At 41.4% G+C, this 17,191-nt stretch overlaps 1 protein-coding gene across 1 annotated transcript in view; it reads left to right on the top strand.

The window, feature by feature from the left end:
- nphp4 (nephronophthisis 4) overlaps positions 1 to 17,191 on the top strand; it is a 370,059-nt gene that overhangs the window by 196,087 nt on the left and 156,781 nt on the right. The window contains exons 10-11 of the mRNA XM_074682340.1: positions 5,825 to 5,963; positions 15,467 to 15,519. Coding sequence (XP_074538441.1) covers positions 5,825 to 5,963; positions 15,467 to 15,519 — 192 coding nt within the window. The remainder of the gene's footprint in view (positions 1 to 5,824; positions 5,964 to 15,466; positions 15,520 to 17,191) is intronic.

The raw sequence follows: 17,191 nt of genomic DNA, 5'->3' as shown, positions 1-17,191 counted from the left end.
GCAGAGATGGGTGTGATGGCACACCAGGGGGAGTTGACGGCGCACCAGGGGGAGGTGTCAGCAGATTCATGTTGGCGCAGTGACAATTTCGTGCCAAAAACAGTGCAGAAAGTGCGCTGAAACCGGCTCCAACCTGGTTTATTCTAGGCGCAAAGCGGAGCACACCCTCCACAGCTGTAATTTGGTGACAGGCGCACATGTGAGCACATGTCAACAAAGCCTCAGAGGCAGGTTTCCAGAGTGTCAGGCACATTTTAATGCAGTAAACAATCACAGCAATCACTATTTAATGTAACTGTCTGAACCAGCATATACATTTATATCTATATTAACTGTCCTGTCACATCTGATGTCAGATTAAAGCCGTTTGTCATAATGGGAAGTTAACCTGACGGCAGCTGGAAGTTTGATGCACATCTTATAATTAAACAATAAACAGCCTTAACATCTGATACTGAGTATATATCTGGTTCTCTCATTTCATTTAATTCAAAGAAAAGAGGGAGAGAAAAGAGGAAGAAAAAAGAGACAAAATAAATGTATGTCACTCAGGATTTACCTGTGATTTCCCATATTTCTCTGTTTTAGTCTTTATTTTTAACGTGATCTAAAAAGATGGAGTACATTATTGTAAGGAGGATGGGGTGGAGACACTGGGAGAGTATACAGTATATCACCAAAGGTTCTGCTATTTGGTGATGACAAACCAGGAGTGCAGGTGGATCAAAAGTATTCTGAATGGATAAGCCAGCTGTGTAACTGTCTCTTCATTTTGTACTCCTATTAATGACAAAGGAACAGATTACATCTGTCCCGGGAGCTGGCCCACACGGTGACGCGCTTCGTGTCCTCCGATGCGCCCCGCTGTCCATTCTCCTGCTGCAGGGACAGCGGCTCTGACCGTCTCCGCTATCGGGTCTTTCCAGCACACTGTTTCTGTGGTGCTGGGGATCAGTCAGACCAATCAGACACTGCACCTCGGCCACAGGGCATCTAAAGGCGAGAAGAGGCTCTCGTTTGATTGGTGAAAACAGCGCTCAGCTGTGTTAAACCCACTCACGGCTTTTCTCCTCCTCCTCTGCCATTTGCGCGGAGGGAGGCGTGGACGCGCTCCTCTGCGCTCATCTGCGCCTTGACTGCGCCTCTCTTGGTACTGCAGGAAACTTGCAAAGTGCGCCGGTCACACCCTGTCCGCGCGGCGAAGGCCGGCGCAGGGCAGGTGCGCCTGCGCTTGCGCCTGGTCTACGAAATTAGAGCCCCTCGACCTAAAAAGATAGCCTTGTATGACCATAGTGAATTCTGAACAGGAAGTTTCAGCAATCCGAGCCGAATGTCAACTTTTGACGATTTATAAGGTATGCATTTGAACGAAATAGTCCTAGGTTGTTGTTTTTTTTTGGTTTGTTTTTTTTTTAAACAAACTCCAAACTTGTGTTGTGTATAACAGAAACATTGAGGATTAAAATTGATCAAAGGATTTTTTTCTAACTCAGTGATCAGTAGTCAAAGGGTGTGTCCATGGTGCCGCATCAAACTCTGACATCTTGCCATGATCCAGGAAGTCATTGTAGCTTCTTTCCAATATGCTTCAAATTTCACACACACCTTCACGGTCCACTTCCCAACACATCTATAAGCTAAAATCTCTGCTTCTGCAAACACATCACACTCTCTAGGTTGATACGGCCACTTACTGGACACAAGTGATAGTCATTCTCATAAAGACTTCAAATCATCCACATTCTTTAATGAGCTCTTACCCACAATAAAGAAGATTACAAATATATCAAAGTCAAGGCTACAACTAGTGGTCTAAAGCAGCCTCTGTTTTAAATTACCCATATAGACCTGCTGCAGAGGTCAGACCTCAGCTACACAGGGGCCAGGCTTGCAGCTTTAACCCATGTTTGTTCTTATTTATTCTGGTTTTGTATTTTACGATTTCAAGGAGCTATAGTTATGGTAATAGGATTCTATTTCACACTAGTGTCTGGTCAGATATATCTATAATTGTGGTTTTCCTCAAAAGGTATTGTAAGGTTTACGAACACAGCAGCAGAGGAATGCCTGCAGGTTGTGACGGACTTGGACTGGAGGATTTACTGATTGGATTACGGGTGTTTAAGGTCAGGGTCATTGTGACCTTAGATCCATTCCATTCTTGTGTTTGAAACATCAGCGCATTAATCCCCAATCGATAGCAGAAAATCTCCCCTCACTCCACCGTTTGTGTATCTGTTTGTTCTGTTGTCGCAAAAAGGGTCAACTGACAATCACACACGGTGCAGAGGAACAGATGGAGGGGGAGAGAGGCTCCTAACATGCATCATGAGTGACCTGATCACAAATGGGACATGGTTACGTTCAGCTGTAAATGCATCAGAGGAGCACAGGAAAGCATTGTGACCCTGTCTTCACATTTGTCCCTGTTTGTTTTGCAGTGTGTACACAAATGTGTCTTGGCCACAGTGATGGACTCACTGTTCTCTGTATCCAGGGTAACGCTTACATTTAGCGAGGAACACTTGCCTGGTTTTCTTTTCAGGTCTCATACTTCTCTGCTGTGTCATGTAAAAACCTTGTGCAGGAAAATTTCACACGCATTTAGCCCTGTGCAGAATCAGTTAGGGACTGCATTTTATTTTTACATTCTATGGAAGCGTGTGAGACAGTGTCTGGATCCACAGGAGATATGACCTACAGGCAGTTCTTCACAGTGTCCAATTGTTCAGCACAGTGAGGATGCAGACACCGTTCTGCTCTGTTTGTTTGTTTTTCTCACAGACACCTCACTCTGTAGTTTGTTCACTCACTTACTGATCAACAAAAAAATAGTATACTGGAATAAACGCTGTAATATACAGCACCCATCACTCTGAGATCACATCTCTACTGCGTGACTAAAATCCATATTTTAACAGCTCATGTTTTAACAGGCTAATGAAGCTGATGGTGCTTGTTTAGCAGCATAGAGAGTAAGAAGGTGAGATCTGATCACAAGGGGTCTGTGGAGATGCATTGGGAGATGAATGCTTAAGCCAGGCGTGATCAGAAACACTCACGCCTCAAATACACCAGATGCATCTGCAGTGCATCTCCGTTTTGTCACGGCAAACAGATCAGTTTCTATTCAAGCCAATGCATCAGCTTACACTGGATCCATTCTGTTACAGTCCGACTGCGTGGCTGCTCCTCTGGGCTCTAATTTTGTAGACCAGGCGCACCTGCCCTGCGCCGGCCTTCACCGCACGGACAGGGCAAGTTTCCTGCTGTGCCAAGAGAGGCGCACTCAAGGCGCAGAGGAGCGCGTCCACGCCTCCCTCCGCGCAAATGGCAGAGAGGGAGGAGAAAAGCCGTGAGTGGGTTTAACACAGCCGAACACTGTTTTCACCAATCAACTGAACGCCTCTCCTCGCCTTTAAATGCACTGCAGCCAAGGTGCAGTGTCTGATTGGTCTGAGTGATCCCCAGCACCGTGGAAACAGTGTGCTGGAAAGACCCGGGAGCCGCTGTCTCTGCAGCAGGAAAATGGACAGCGGGCGCATCGGAGGACACGAAGCACGTCACCATGTGGGCCAGCTCCCAGGACAGATTTAATCTGTTCATTTGTCATTAATAGGAGAACAAAATGAAGAGACAGTTACACAGCTGGCTTATCCATTCAGAATACTTTTGATCCACCTGCACTCCTGGTTTGTCATCGCCAAAGAGCAGAGTCTTTGGTGATATACTGTATACTCTCCCAGTGTCTCCGCCTCATCCTCCTTACAATAATGTACTCCATCTTTTTATATCATGTTAAGAATAAAGACTAAAACAGAGAAATATGGGAAATCACGGGTAAATCCTGAGTGACATACATTTATTTTGTCTTTTTTTTCTTCGTCTTTTCTCTCCCTCTTTTCTTTGAATTAAATGAAAAGAGAGAACCAGATATATACTCAGTATCAGATGTTAAGGCTGTTTATTGTTTAATTGTAAGATGTGCATCAAACTTCCAGCTGCCGTCAGGTTAACTTTCCATTATGACAAACGGCTTTAATCGGACATCAGATGTAACGGGACAGTTAATATAGATATAAATGTATGTAATATGCTGGTTCAGACGGTTACATTAAATAGTGTTTGCTGTGATTGTTTACTGCATTAAAATGTGCCTGACACTCTGGAAACCTGCCTCTGAGGCTTTGTTGACATGTGCTCACATGTGCGCCTGTCACCAAATTACAGCTGTGGAGGGTGTGCTTTGCTTTGCGCCGAGAATAGACCAGGTTGGAGCTGGCGAGCTTTCAGTGCACTTTCTGCTCTGTTTTTGGCACGAAATTGTCACTGCACCAACATGAATCTGCTGACACCTCCCCCTGGTGCGCAGTCACACCCATCTCTGCGCAGACGGTCTACCAAATTATCAAATTGGCAGCGCGCAGCGGTGTGCCACACGGAATGAACATAGCCCAGGGTGCGCCAGGCTTGCGCCCCCTGCGCCGGGCCACGAAATTAGAGCCCTAGGTGTTATAGTTATGCACGAAAATATTGAGGCTTGTAGCTCAAAGTAGCTGGAGATGCTGTGTTTTTTTTCACCTAGGGGGCACCATAGAGCAAATATCTGCACAAAATCACTGGATTCATGAATATTTTGCCATTTTTATCTCAAAATGAAGGCATGCAATTTGGGGTTAAAGCAACACAAACAAAGAATTAATACGGGGATTTCAACAGGCCTTTGCCCTGTTTTTCGGGGCTTGGGCCCTAATTAGAGATTTCCAGCAGAAAGGCAGATCACTACAAGATGACAACATCGGAGCTCTTTTCCAGTAAAATGTGATAAATGTTTATAGTTAAGATGGTAAGAATTAGATGTATATTAGCCTTGTACAGCTACTATATTGTTTGCCAGCCCATCAATAGAGAAAATGATGAAATATCTAAATTTGCTCTACTCAGCTGGGGTGCACCAGGCTTGCGCCCCCTGCGCTGCACCACAAAATTACGCATGAATTCAGGGATCCTAGCCATTACGGAGCGGAGACGGGCTGCAGACGCATCTGGTGTATCTCAGACGTAAAGGGAGGATTGAGAAGGACCGGAAGTCATAACCAGAACCCCCCCCCCCCCAAAAAAAAAAAAACAAAAAAAAACAAACACAGTGACTTTCAAAATAAAACAACTTGTGTCAAAATCAGTTTGTGTTTAGCATGACCATGATGACAGACAGACAAAATGAGCAGAGCCAGACCAGGAGTCAACAGGTTTGAGGTTTTACAGCCCAACATGAATGAAGAGAAACTTATTAAGGGAGTGGGAAGCGTGAGAACTCCTCGGTCTGTGACTCCAGCTGTCTGTCAGTCATGCAGCTTGTTGGACTGAACATGCAGCCGGTGAGTTGGCAAACACAGTCAACATGTGACGGAACTGAGTCGGGCCGCAGACATATCTGGTGTATTTGAGGGTCAGGGTTCCCCGCTTAAGTTTGGAGCCTTCAGGACCCCTAGCAAAAGCAGCTGCAAACATCCTAAAAGAGAGATAGTGGAATGTCCATCCTGTAAACGATCCTGGTCTTATTTTTCTGTTTCATGCACCCTTAACTGTGTTTTTGTCCCCCTGTAATGTTTTTTCTAGCAATAACAACTTACTCAACCCTCCTCCCTTCTAGCCTCTCCTACATTTTCATTCTCTTGTAATCACTTACTTGTTCAGGCCACAGCATAACCCAAGTATTTGTTGCAGGCACGCAGATTAGAGACAACAACTCTGATTTTCTTTTTCTTATTTGTTTTAGTGCCGACAAATTGTGAAACCCTTTTTTTTTTCTTCTTCTATGAAGATTACAGATGCCACCGACATGTTGTCATTTTGGCTGTCTTCTGGGCTGGAGAAGAAGGAGCCAAGCCCTAAGGTGTCTCAAAAGACAAAGCAGAAGGATGTGTCAAGCCAGAGAAGGTCACCTACATCACCTTCTAAAGGTAAATACCACCATGTCTTCATAAGGTCTGAGACAGGCTAAAGACTAAAACAGGAGCTAATCTGTTTGTGATAATGGTCATTCCAACCCACATGCAGCAGTTATTCTGCTGTGGGGCACTGGCAGGTAAAGTGTAAATGTAGAAATAACCTTTGTTTACATTTTCCACAGCAAAGAATCACATTGAGTTTAGTTTGACTGTTCTAAAGCAAACTTGAGATTCTAATAAAATGAAGAGTGAGGTTACGTTAGCTCTGCTTGGTAGTAGTTGGGTCATTTTGGACCAAAACGTGACCGCGGTGAGCGAAGTTTCGTTTCTCAAGGGATTTGTCATCTAGGAGGGCTAAAAAACAAATTTAGCCAGGGTGTATTTTTTCAAATGGCGGGGAACATTTTTTGGAGTCCAAAATCCAACATGGCTGTCATGGAAATGATCTTTTTAAAGGCTCCACCTATAATGATGGACAGTACATGTTTTCAGACCTTATTTTTTGTTAAGGAATACATATTTCAGGGTTGGATAATGATTTGACCTTATTTTATCCCTCAAATTCAAGATGGCTGCCACTGTGGTGTTTTTGAGGGGAATTTTTGCCGTTTTTGGGGCATTTTTTTTTCCTTTTTATTACTGAGTCTTTATAAGGATTAAATGGAAGCTCTGCTCATGCTGAATTGAATAAAATCACTTAAAGTTCACAAAAATAACATCTGAAGTCAATAAGGTAGATGTTTATGTGTAAACAACACTTGTTGATTGCTCATTTCCCATTAGAAAGGACTAAGCCGCTATGACTTTTCAGGTCTATATCACAATTTTTTTGGCTTTATTAAATTCTTTTGTAGTTTCAGACCAATGGAAATTAATAGATTATTTTATTTCGCTCCCATTTAAATGAATGGAGACTTACCATCACCATGGAAACCACTGGAGCAAAGACATATGTGTGATGCCACAAGGAAAACGCTGGCCCTTTTCAAATTCCCCTACTACATACTGTGTAGTGTTCTAAGGCAGCAGGAGGGTTTATCATCAAACAACTCTTTTGAACATGTGTACGATCACATTGAGTGGGAACACTAAAATCAAAGCAAAGCAAGTTCTCCAAAGAAGATCCAGTTTGCTGCTGCCAGCCTGTGTGCTCCTGTAAACAATGGGCTAATTGAACTTATAGATGTTCAGTGATTGGTTTCATTGTTACTTATTTTCTCTCCCCCATTTTGCAAATGCCATTATTTCTTCTTTGACATACATAAAGCTCAATTTGCAATCGTAACTTCTTTGCCAACCTTAGATAACCTTGATATATGGGGTATGTTCATGTCAGGTCAATTTATAACCAGGTAAATGTCTTAATCCTGGGGCTTCAACTACTTAACAAAAAATATTTAACTTCATTCATTTTAAAAAAGCCACTTTCCCACACAACCTGGAGATAAGAAAGACTATAATGGATTAGAAGACATTAGAAACACAGATTTATGCAGGTTTTATATTTTACCCATCCAGCTTATGTCATAATCCAGCTTTATGGGACAACTCCAGTCCTCCCTTGTGTAAATATGTAATTATATTTGTTTAAGATATTATCTGCATTTTGGAGCACTATGCATAGCCATGCTGTTCCTCTTTAATGCTTTTACCAACCTCTTTTCTAAAACCCCTCTAAGCCTTCATTAACTTCTCCATCTACTTGTACCTTTAACACTCATTTACATTAGTCACAGTGGCAGTGGCGTACAGTTCTCCCTCATAAGTAAGCGGTTTGTTGCAGAGGATCTTCAGCTTGCGTTTAAAAAACATTTTTTTTAAGCATCATACATCCCCCAGTTGTGTCACCACGCATATTGGCTGTTCTTAGCTTCTATAAGTGCTGTGATTAGGAGAGGGAAAATAAACCCAAACCATGTCCTCAATCTATTTTTTTCCACAGATTTTAAGGAGGTTATCAGTGCATGCTGCTGAATTTCTGTAACAGAGGCTTCTTTATTCCACGGGTCCCAATTAAGCATGACCGTTCCACAATATCCCTCCGAAAATAACTCCTTAAATCCAAGCTTTTAAAGACCTCCTGCTGAAACAAACTTCTGATTAAATATTCTCCATCCAGCGCACAGCCGATGATAAACGATGTGCCACTGTCTGCATCTCTTATTGAAAGCCAAACTGCTGATTTTCCCTGTCAGGGAATTAATTTAAAGTGTAGTAAACACTACACACAGCCACTCAATCCCAGTGACAGACGAAAGAAGTTAAGTGGACCCCAGTAGTGCTTTTGCTTTTTTGCTGCTAATGATGTTGTTAACTTATTTTGTGAGAAGAATAGTGTTGATCAGGGCCTACTTCACGGGGATGTGGAGAAGGCCTGTGGCAGAGACTATTAATGATATATTAATCAGTGCTCACATCCTGGATGATTTGGGCCAGTGTTCAGAGGAGAATGCTGTAATGAATCTCTGTCATTCTTTGACTCGAGCACCTTAATCATCCTTCACTTTGCTTTCCTATTGTTGTTGAGTGGATATGTGAACACGCCTTCACTTGTACTGGGCTCCAGTGCAGGTGAGGTTTTACAGCCCAACATGAATGAAGAGAGACTTGTCATTTTTTTATTTTTTTATTTTCTTAAACAAATACCAGTCTTTCATCTATTCATGTTTACTTGTTGAGAAAGGGCTCAGACCCTTTAACTCTGTTTCCACCAAGCAGTCCAGTATGGATCAGTACAGATCAGTATGCCTCAAATACACTAGATACATCTGCAGTTCTGCTCCAACTCATGCCGGCTGCGTGTTCTGTCCAGCAGGCTGCATGACTGACAGACAGCTGGAGTTGGCCGAGATGTCTCCTCTCTTCCCACTACACTGATAAGTCTCTCTTTATTCCTGTAAAACCTCAAGCCTGGTCTGGCTCGGCTGATCTCTTGTTGTTCGTCTAGTTGAACAAGATCTGGGTTTGACACGGTTTGTTTTATTTTGAAAGTCACTGGGTGTTTTAAGGTAGTTTCCATGCACTACTTCCTGTCCCACTTTATCTTACTTATGGTGAATTGACGCATCACAACTCTGGCATTTGTAAAAACTAGGATGGCTGCGTATTGCCTGCGGCATGATGGGCCAGACACTCAGCCAGACTGTAACAGAGCAGACCCAGTGTAATTTGACACATTGGCTTAAATGGAAACCTATCCAATCCAGTGCTGTGACGGAGCAACATGGACTGGAGAAGCATCTGGTGTATTTCAGCCGTAATCTGGATATGGATAGCTGCTTCAGTTATGCAATAGCGAGATGGCATAGCAGCACGACAGTGTACCCTCTCTTAGGGCCGGCCCTTGCTCAGCAGGCGCCCTAGGCGAAAGACAAAAATGCGCCACCCCCTGCCCTCCACGGCAAACACGCAAACATACATACAAAAAAATAAATACATAACAAATTGTGAAGATAAACATATATACATTCTTTATTACTTCAATGGGCACTAAAACTTTACAAACAGAACTTTTGTGAAAATAAAAACAATACAGCAAATCTTAAAACTTTTCAAAACAGTGCAATTAGCAACAAATGCACATCATTGGAATATTTAGAACCATAATAAAAATAAATAAAAATAAAAAACACTTCCAAGTTTAGTGCAAAAGATCCCTGCTTGACCGGAAAGAGAACTCAACTACCCATGAGCGCTAGCGTGTGCATACTGTCGTAAAGGAACAGATCTGCCGGTTGCGTGCATTTGTTTTGTAGGCGAATCACAGAAGCCAGGACTTCACTCAAAAGTATTCTCCTGTCTTCAGCGGCTGTTTGCAGGATGAATAGCGACGAGGTAATTTATTTAATTTTGACTAAATAACAATGTTTAAAAACACTAAGTTCAACTGGTTTTATTACCGTGAAGTCGCCCTGCGCTCGTCCTGTTGAAGCGATGAAGTGAATAGAGGTAAAGACAACCACGAGCTGGAGATATCACACACTTGAAATAGGTCTAAACAAAACAACATACTGGTACGTTCTCAAGAATACTGTAAACAGATGGTAAACAACAACAAGTACTTACAAGTCCAGCAATAAAAGGGCCAAGTCGCCATCGGTCAGACATCCCTCCTCTTCTTTTATTTCACGCCAGAAAATAAACACCGAACTGATGTTTATTTGCGCCCCCATCAGCGGATGGCGCCCTAGGTGGCTGCCTAGGTCTCCTATGCCAAGGGCCGGCCCTGCCCTCTCTTATTTATCCAACAAAGAAGTTTGGTGAGACCATTTTCCATACAAAAAGAAAGTTATCTTCACAAACTCTACTAGAGATTTAAACATATCAGGGTTAAGTGTTGGTCTTTATTGCCACAGTCACACAGGAAGTGATGATACTTTCAAACAAATCAACAGACTGCGATGTTTTTAGCTCAACCTTTTGGGGTTGGATTGGTATGTCTAGCATCTTAAGAGAAGGGTGCCAAAAAACTGGGACGGTACAGGTCGGTAATTTGGGACCTGTCCCAGTTTTAGTCACAGGAAATGCCACAAAATGTGTGCTGTACTAAGATGTTTGCAGAGGCCATGGATTTTAGTTCCTCTATAACTCACTTCAGAAATCTTGTGTCGTGCACATGACCATCTAAAATCAATCTCTGCTTGGAGGATCAATCTGGAAGGAGTTATGTGCATATAAAGATGATGGAATCAGCCCCTTATATATGTATATGCTATGAAGGCTTCTCATTAGCACTGGTTGGGCCTGGTGTTATTATGACCCTAGGTGATTTCATCTCAAGTGAACATCTCTGAGAGGAAACATACAGACATTGCATCAGCTTTCTCTGTGATTGCAATCAATTTGTAATGAATGAGAAGCTCTATTCACATTTGTTGGTGCTGAAAATTATTGAGGTAGAAAAAAAGTAAGGTAATGTAACAAAATAAAACTAGAAATAGAACTGTAACAAAATGTAATTTTAAAAAAAGATGAAAAGAAATATGATGCAGGTAGAGCTGTGATCATGAGCTGCAGGCAAGAACTGAAGACTGAAGTGTTGATGCCATGTAAAAATCTCAGTTTGAGCATAGTAGAGGAAAGCAGCTCCACATCTAAGTCTTTTTGATAGTGAACAGTGATCTGCCTGACCAACACACAGATCCATGTTAAGAACGGCCTGTATCTTCACTGCACTGAATTATTACATCCTCACATCACCACTCATGAGTCTCATCCTCTAATCACCCAATCAAAGCACATTGAAGAGTGTATCATGTATTGTAGCTGGCTGTTTGAACAAAGGTAGTTGCTGGTTGTTTATCGTCATGTTCTCTAAAAACCATCTGAATCTTCCTTGCTCTGTTTTGAATTAGATAAACTACTCTTTGATTATATCTCTGACCAACAGACCTACTCTTGCTGCAGCAGCACAGGACCAACACAAGAGAATTCAAAATTTGAATTAAATATACACACTAAATATTCATGTTTTCATTTACTTTCCACCTTAGTGCTCATCATATTATTCACATGATTGGAATGACATGGAAAGTATATTAAAATCAGATTCTGCTCTTGGAAAGTAATATACAAGTCAGATATGATGTATGCAGCATTTATGTAGAGTAACAGCTATGAAGATTCTTTTTTTTTTAAGTATGTGTTACCATGTACTAAAATGATACACGAATGTGTACAATGTTTCAAGACTGCTGACATACATCCACAAATATGCAGGAATCAATCCGCCAATGCCTGAGTTAGAAGTAAGATCGGCCCTAAAAAAATCCAGCCCGACCCGACCCAGGCCCGCGGGTATTAAAGCCCGACCCGGCCAAGCCCGATCGATTAACTTGATTTGCAGGCCCGAGCCTAAAACAAACCCAAAATTTCATATCGTAAGTTTTCTTAATGTTAAAATAATCTACATATTCTATGATCATTATAATGCATTTACACAATGAAATAACGCTAGAAAAGTTCGTTAAAGATATTTCTGTGTGTGTTATTGTGCTCACATGGACGCGCCTCTCTGACAAGGAGAGGAACAGCAGCAGGAGCAGGTCTCTGGGCTTCATTGTAGATCATAAGGAAAGGCATCTGAGATACACGGGGTAAAGCCTCCAGAGCGCAGCAGGTTCACTATAGTCTTTGTTACCAAAGGCGGAAACAAACAGACTTTCAAAATCCTCTGCTGGAGGCTGCGTGCACAGATGAATCCATTCATACATGTTTCTGGACCAGCTGCTGTTTGCAGAAGTCAGACCTGCTGAGGTAGGTGGTCCAGGGCGGTCATCTCAGTGTAAAGTGCGTATTGTGCGGGTTTTCAGTCTCGGGTCTCGTCCTCTTGATCATCTGGCATTGAGCGCTGCGTAAAGCGTGCGCGTGTCCCGAGCCGTGTATTTGGTGATTACAGACTTCACTCAGCAATGGCTTGTGAAACATGTACCATTGAAAAGGAGGAGCCCTAAAGCTTCCTAGTATGCTTTTGACTGTGAGTGTGTACGGTCCGCAAGGTAAAAAGGACAGGAGGAGAAGACAGGAGGAGAAGACAGTCTGCGCCGTCTGAGGCTCCTGTTTAGTAGTTACATAGCAATTACCATACAGCGCCTTCTCTGTTTTATCCAAATTATTTATTTTATAACAAGTATTCCGTTAGTTTAATATCCATACATCGTTTTAGTATACAATACATAATATGTAAATATATATTTATTTTAAAAATTAGCAAGAGAGAAGCTGGCCCGACCAGACCCAAAGTTAATAATTGACATTTTGGGCCCCACCCCAAATTTCGGACCGGCTAGGGCTGGGGTTCGAGCTCAAGATCTTACCTCTAGCCTGAGTTGATCCATAAAGATGTGAATGAATTCACAAATGTCACGCACAAACTCAAAAACAAGGCAATTAAATACATTGTGAAGGTTCCGCTACTAAAGCTTCGTATTGGGTAGTAACAGCAACACTGCCCCCACGGTTTCCAGTGGTACTGCTTCGTTTTTCCTTTATCCGGGCACAGACAAAAGGCTCCATCTGTACCGGTATCCTTAACATTTGTCATGAAACCGGGGGGAAAAACAAAAGAGGAGGACCCAAATACAGGTGTAACCAAAAGTTTAACTTAACTAAACTCAAAAAAACTCAAAAAGCCAACAAAAGTAACGCAATCAAAAGTAAAAACCAAACCACAGAGAAAAACCAAGAGGCGCTGGAGACGCGAGACACGAGGCAACAGCAGACAGCAAAAAATGAACCAACAGAAAGCACATGGAACACAGAGACTATATAGACCGGGGAGTGATCGGCACAGGTGTGAAACAAGACACAGGTGACACACATGAGGAGCAATCAACAAGGAGGGAAACACAAGGAGAACCAAACCAAACACAGGGAAACTCAAGACAGAGAGTAGATACATTAAAGACACTAAAACACTAAGAATAATCACAAAGAGACATACACATGACAAGAACCAAATCAAAACCACAAGAAGCACAAACTAAAGACAAAAACATGAGACACAGAACATTCAACAAGAATAACTGAGATTAACACAGGAAAAGAACAGACTTACAAAGAAACACAAGAGGACAAAAACACTAGAAAAGCACAAAAAAAAATATAAAAATAAAAAAACATGACAGCATTGAGCATAATTAGGCCTTTAGACTCCTAAAGCATTAATATCTACACATGTAGTTGCACATTGACCAGAACAGTTGAGTTTACGTTGACAGATCAGTCAACACATCAGTCATTTTTTGAGATCTGCTCAAGTATTTGTGGGTATGTGCACAGATTCATGGGTCCATACATATTTAAGGTCTGAAATCACACATATTTGTGGGTATAAGTATGCACTTGGGAATCTTTGGATGCAAATTTGGCTTATTTTATGGTTTATCACAGTTATACTACAACATTGGCTCCATACAGACTACTCCAGAGCAGTGATTCTTCAAAGGGGGTACTTGGGAGTACTGCAAGGGGTACGTGACAATAAATAAATGAATAAATAAATAAATGAAAAAATATGTATTTTTTTAAAGAATCTAATTATTAACAACTTAATCAAAATAATTTAATTTGTATATCCATGCAACATCAAAAAGAGCACTATTTCCAACCCCCAAATTTCCCAAACAGTAAATATAAGGCTGATATGCATGAATGACTTACAAAAGAATGGGGTTGGTTGTAAATGGGAAAACATAAGGAGAGGAAAAGAAATGCACTTAAAAAAAAAGAAAATGATTTTTGAGTCTTGTTATTATGATACATCTTGCTCCTTGTTTGACAGAAATAAACCTGTGTGCTCTTTGGGCCATCAAAGGTATGAGCTGCCTCAGTCTTCAATTATTTCTTAGCAATTTTGGACAACAAAAATAAAGAATTTGTGTCATCTGTAATTTTTGATGTTATGAAACTGTAAAACGGCATTCATTTATTCATGTTCTTTATCCGAATTATTTCATTTTTTTTTCTCAGCCATACAAGGAGGCCATACTTGGCTGAAAGTGCTTTTTAAAGGGGCACACAAGCCAAAAAGTGTTAAGAACCCCTGCTCTGGAGTGTTCTGCTAGTCTGTATTAATGTTGCCACTGATATGAGGAGAGTCCCTTAGTGTCAGTGTAAACATGTGGGTACACACTGCCAGACCACTCTGGACCAGTTGTGTCTCAGACCACATTCCTGTGCAGCCTGAGTGATGGAATCCCAATGCATCCTGAGTGTGTTTGTACGTGTAGTTAGGGCTGTCCACTTGTGATCCAATCACTCAGTGGGCACGCTGATACCAGGTATGAACAGGGTGATTGATTCCAAATAAACTGCCAAATGCCATCAGTCCTGCTAATGAGGTGCAACACATTTCCCACCAGCTCGAGATGTTACACAGTGAGGGGGCAGTCCTGCATCGTGTCCACTCGATGTGCATGTTCTCTGAACAGATGGGAGCTACAGTAAGACGCCCCTAGGCAACTGAAGCAATATCCAAAAGGCCAGTCAAGCCCAGCACAGAGAGCGAGAAAGAGTGGGTGATGAGGACAAAGCGCTGTAGCAAAAGCCTTTCAATTCACCATCGCCATGGCTACCAACCAAAACTACAGGAATCATTGTTTGGACTTTAAACTCAGCATGGCATCAAAAACTAACCCTGTCTCCTGGTCTGTGAGAAATGGGATGGAATTGTTACTGATAAATACTGTGTCAGTGTTGAGTGAAGGCATTTCACTTTAAGAGTGGTTCATTAAAGAGTGTTACAGTATATTCTTAATTACACAGGATGTCACCTGATTGCGAATCCAATCAACTGAAGAGTCCTCTGACATTTCACCATCATTAGCCATTCCTCCTCAGACGCTGATACTCTATCATTGACTAACCACACGGTTTGATTAACAGCACATAGCATTGACTGTTTTTATCACAGCTCATAAAACAACGAACTTAAATCAAGTGTTAGTGATTACAGGTGTGGTTTTTGAATGTATCTATCTACTTATTCATTCATTCTTTTGTTTCTTGTGTTCCAGGTCGAAAATACATTCCAGCAGCTTCTCCTCCAGAATCTCCTCGAGGCCCCGGGGTAAGACACCTTGCACCTACTAAATTATACAGGCAGCTAAACTGGAGGCCTTAAACAGATAGTGCTATGCCAAAAAGCACAGGGGGTACTATGTCAGGAAGACTCTGTGATGTTTCAACGGTCTAAATGAAAGGAAGCTCTTATAAAGAACATTTTACCTGCAAATAAGACTTTGTTAAGAAATTCATTCCTGATGAGAGTGCATTTTAACCTGCATTTCAAGTCATCTTTTCAAAGTTTTATGCATTGATATATTTTCTTTTTTTCTTTTTGAGCAATGAATTTATCAGCTTTACAGGTTGCAGGAATGCAGTTTTTTTTTACTCCTACTGTTAGACCATCATACTGTTGGCTAGACTGTGGATTTAGTCCTTTTTAAACTAAAAAGGGAATTTCTGTGTACATGTGAATAGGGATGGGTACCTTTCACATTTGAAACGATACGGTACCGATGCCCGGTGCTTGGCAATCGGTACCGGTTAGAGGTCGACCGATATGGGTTTTTTGGGGGCCGATGCCGATATGCATAGCCAATTTTTCCAATTTGATATCCAGGCCGATAGTTAAATAAATATATATTTATCCCATTTTTGTGAAACGCAGCAATTTCTGAGCAACTAAAAGAAATCTATTACAACAAGTCGTGTCCAGTCCTCTGAACATTTAGTCAGCTTTTTAAAACAATGAAATATTTTGTCTGAGTAAACACACAATGTAACGAGCAGTAGTAAACATTCACACTCTTCTTAAAATGTCAAAAAAGAAATTTAAACTTATTAATATAATTTGAACAAAAGTATGTAATGTATCCAAGGGGTTCCACAAGTTTGAGGTGCTCATCTTTTTTGTGCCTGATCAAAAATTGCGTCATTTTATACAACGGATCAAAAATCGGCTTTTTAAAAGAAACTACGGCCGTTCGCCGATAAAAGACAAATGTCCAAATATCGGCCTGATATATCGGCCGGCCGATATATCGGTCTACCTCTAGTACCGGTACTCAGTGGTACCAAGTTTCGGTACTTTTTTGTATTTATGTGGTAAAAAATATCAATTTATTTAACAATGAAATATTAAAAAATTTCAATGTAACAAATTTATTCTTCAATATATAACCTTGCAATGCTGTGTTCATGTACAGCATGGACAATCACCTACTCCTCCACTCCCTCACGGTCACAAGGATGCGTTTAGGTACCTAAACATGGTGCCTTTTGGTTTTACATGAATCAGTACCTGGTACTTTTGTAAGAATTTGGTTGGTACCTATAAAAGTACCTAATTCGGTACCCATCTCTACATGTGAAGCACAGGATGCAGCCAAAGAAAGGTTAAAAAAAACCCACAGAGTTGTTACCAGCTACCCTGAATGGGTGGCTGCGGTGAAAAAACCTGATTACCGTGTAACGATGAAAATTTGTGCTACATGGTTATTTCTTGAAGGTGCTATTCAGCTCTTGGCTGTAATTCTCAAAGACATTACAACATTATAACACAATTAAATTCCAGTTAAGAGCTCACCAGAAGTCATTTCCAGTCAATAATGTGATCAAGAAGACCCTCTCGCAGTTACCTCCCCATAAATAAGCTCCACTTCCAAGCTGTTTAGACAATGATCATTACTCTGACTTACACACTGCCTTGCTGTCTGGTTCATGGCAGAAATTTTAAG

Source organism: Halichoeres trimaculatus, unplaced genomic scaffold (genome assembly GCF_033239565.1).
Source record: "Halichoeres trimaculatus isolate MK-OKI-2021-1 unplaced genomic scaffold, fHalTri1.1 fHalTri1_scaffold_11, whole genome shotgun sequence".
In the NCBI taxonomy this organism is placed as follows: Eukaryota; Metazoa; Chordata; class Actinopteri; order Labriformes; family Labridae; genus Halichoeres; species Halichoeres trimaculatus.
The sequence above is the reverse complement of the archived record's forward strand: the minus strand, read 5'-3'. Positions and strand labels throughout refer to the sequence as shown.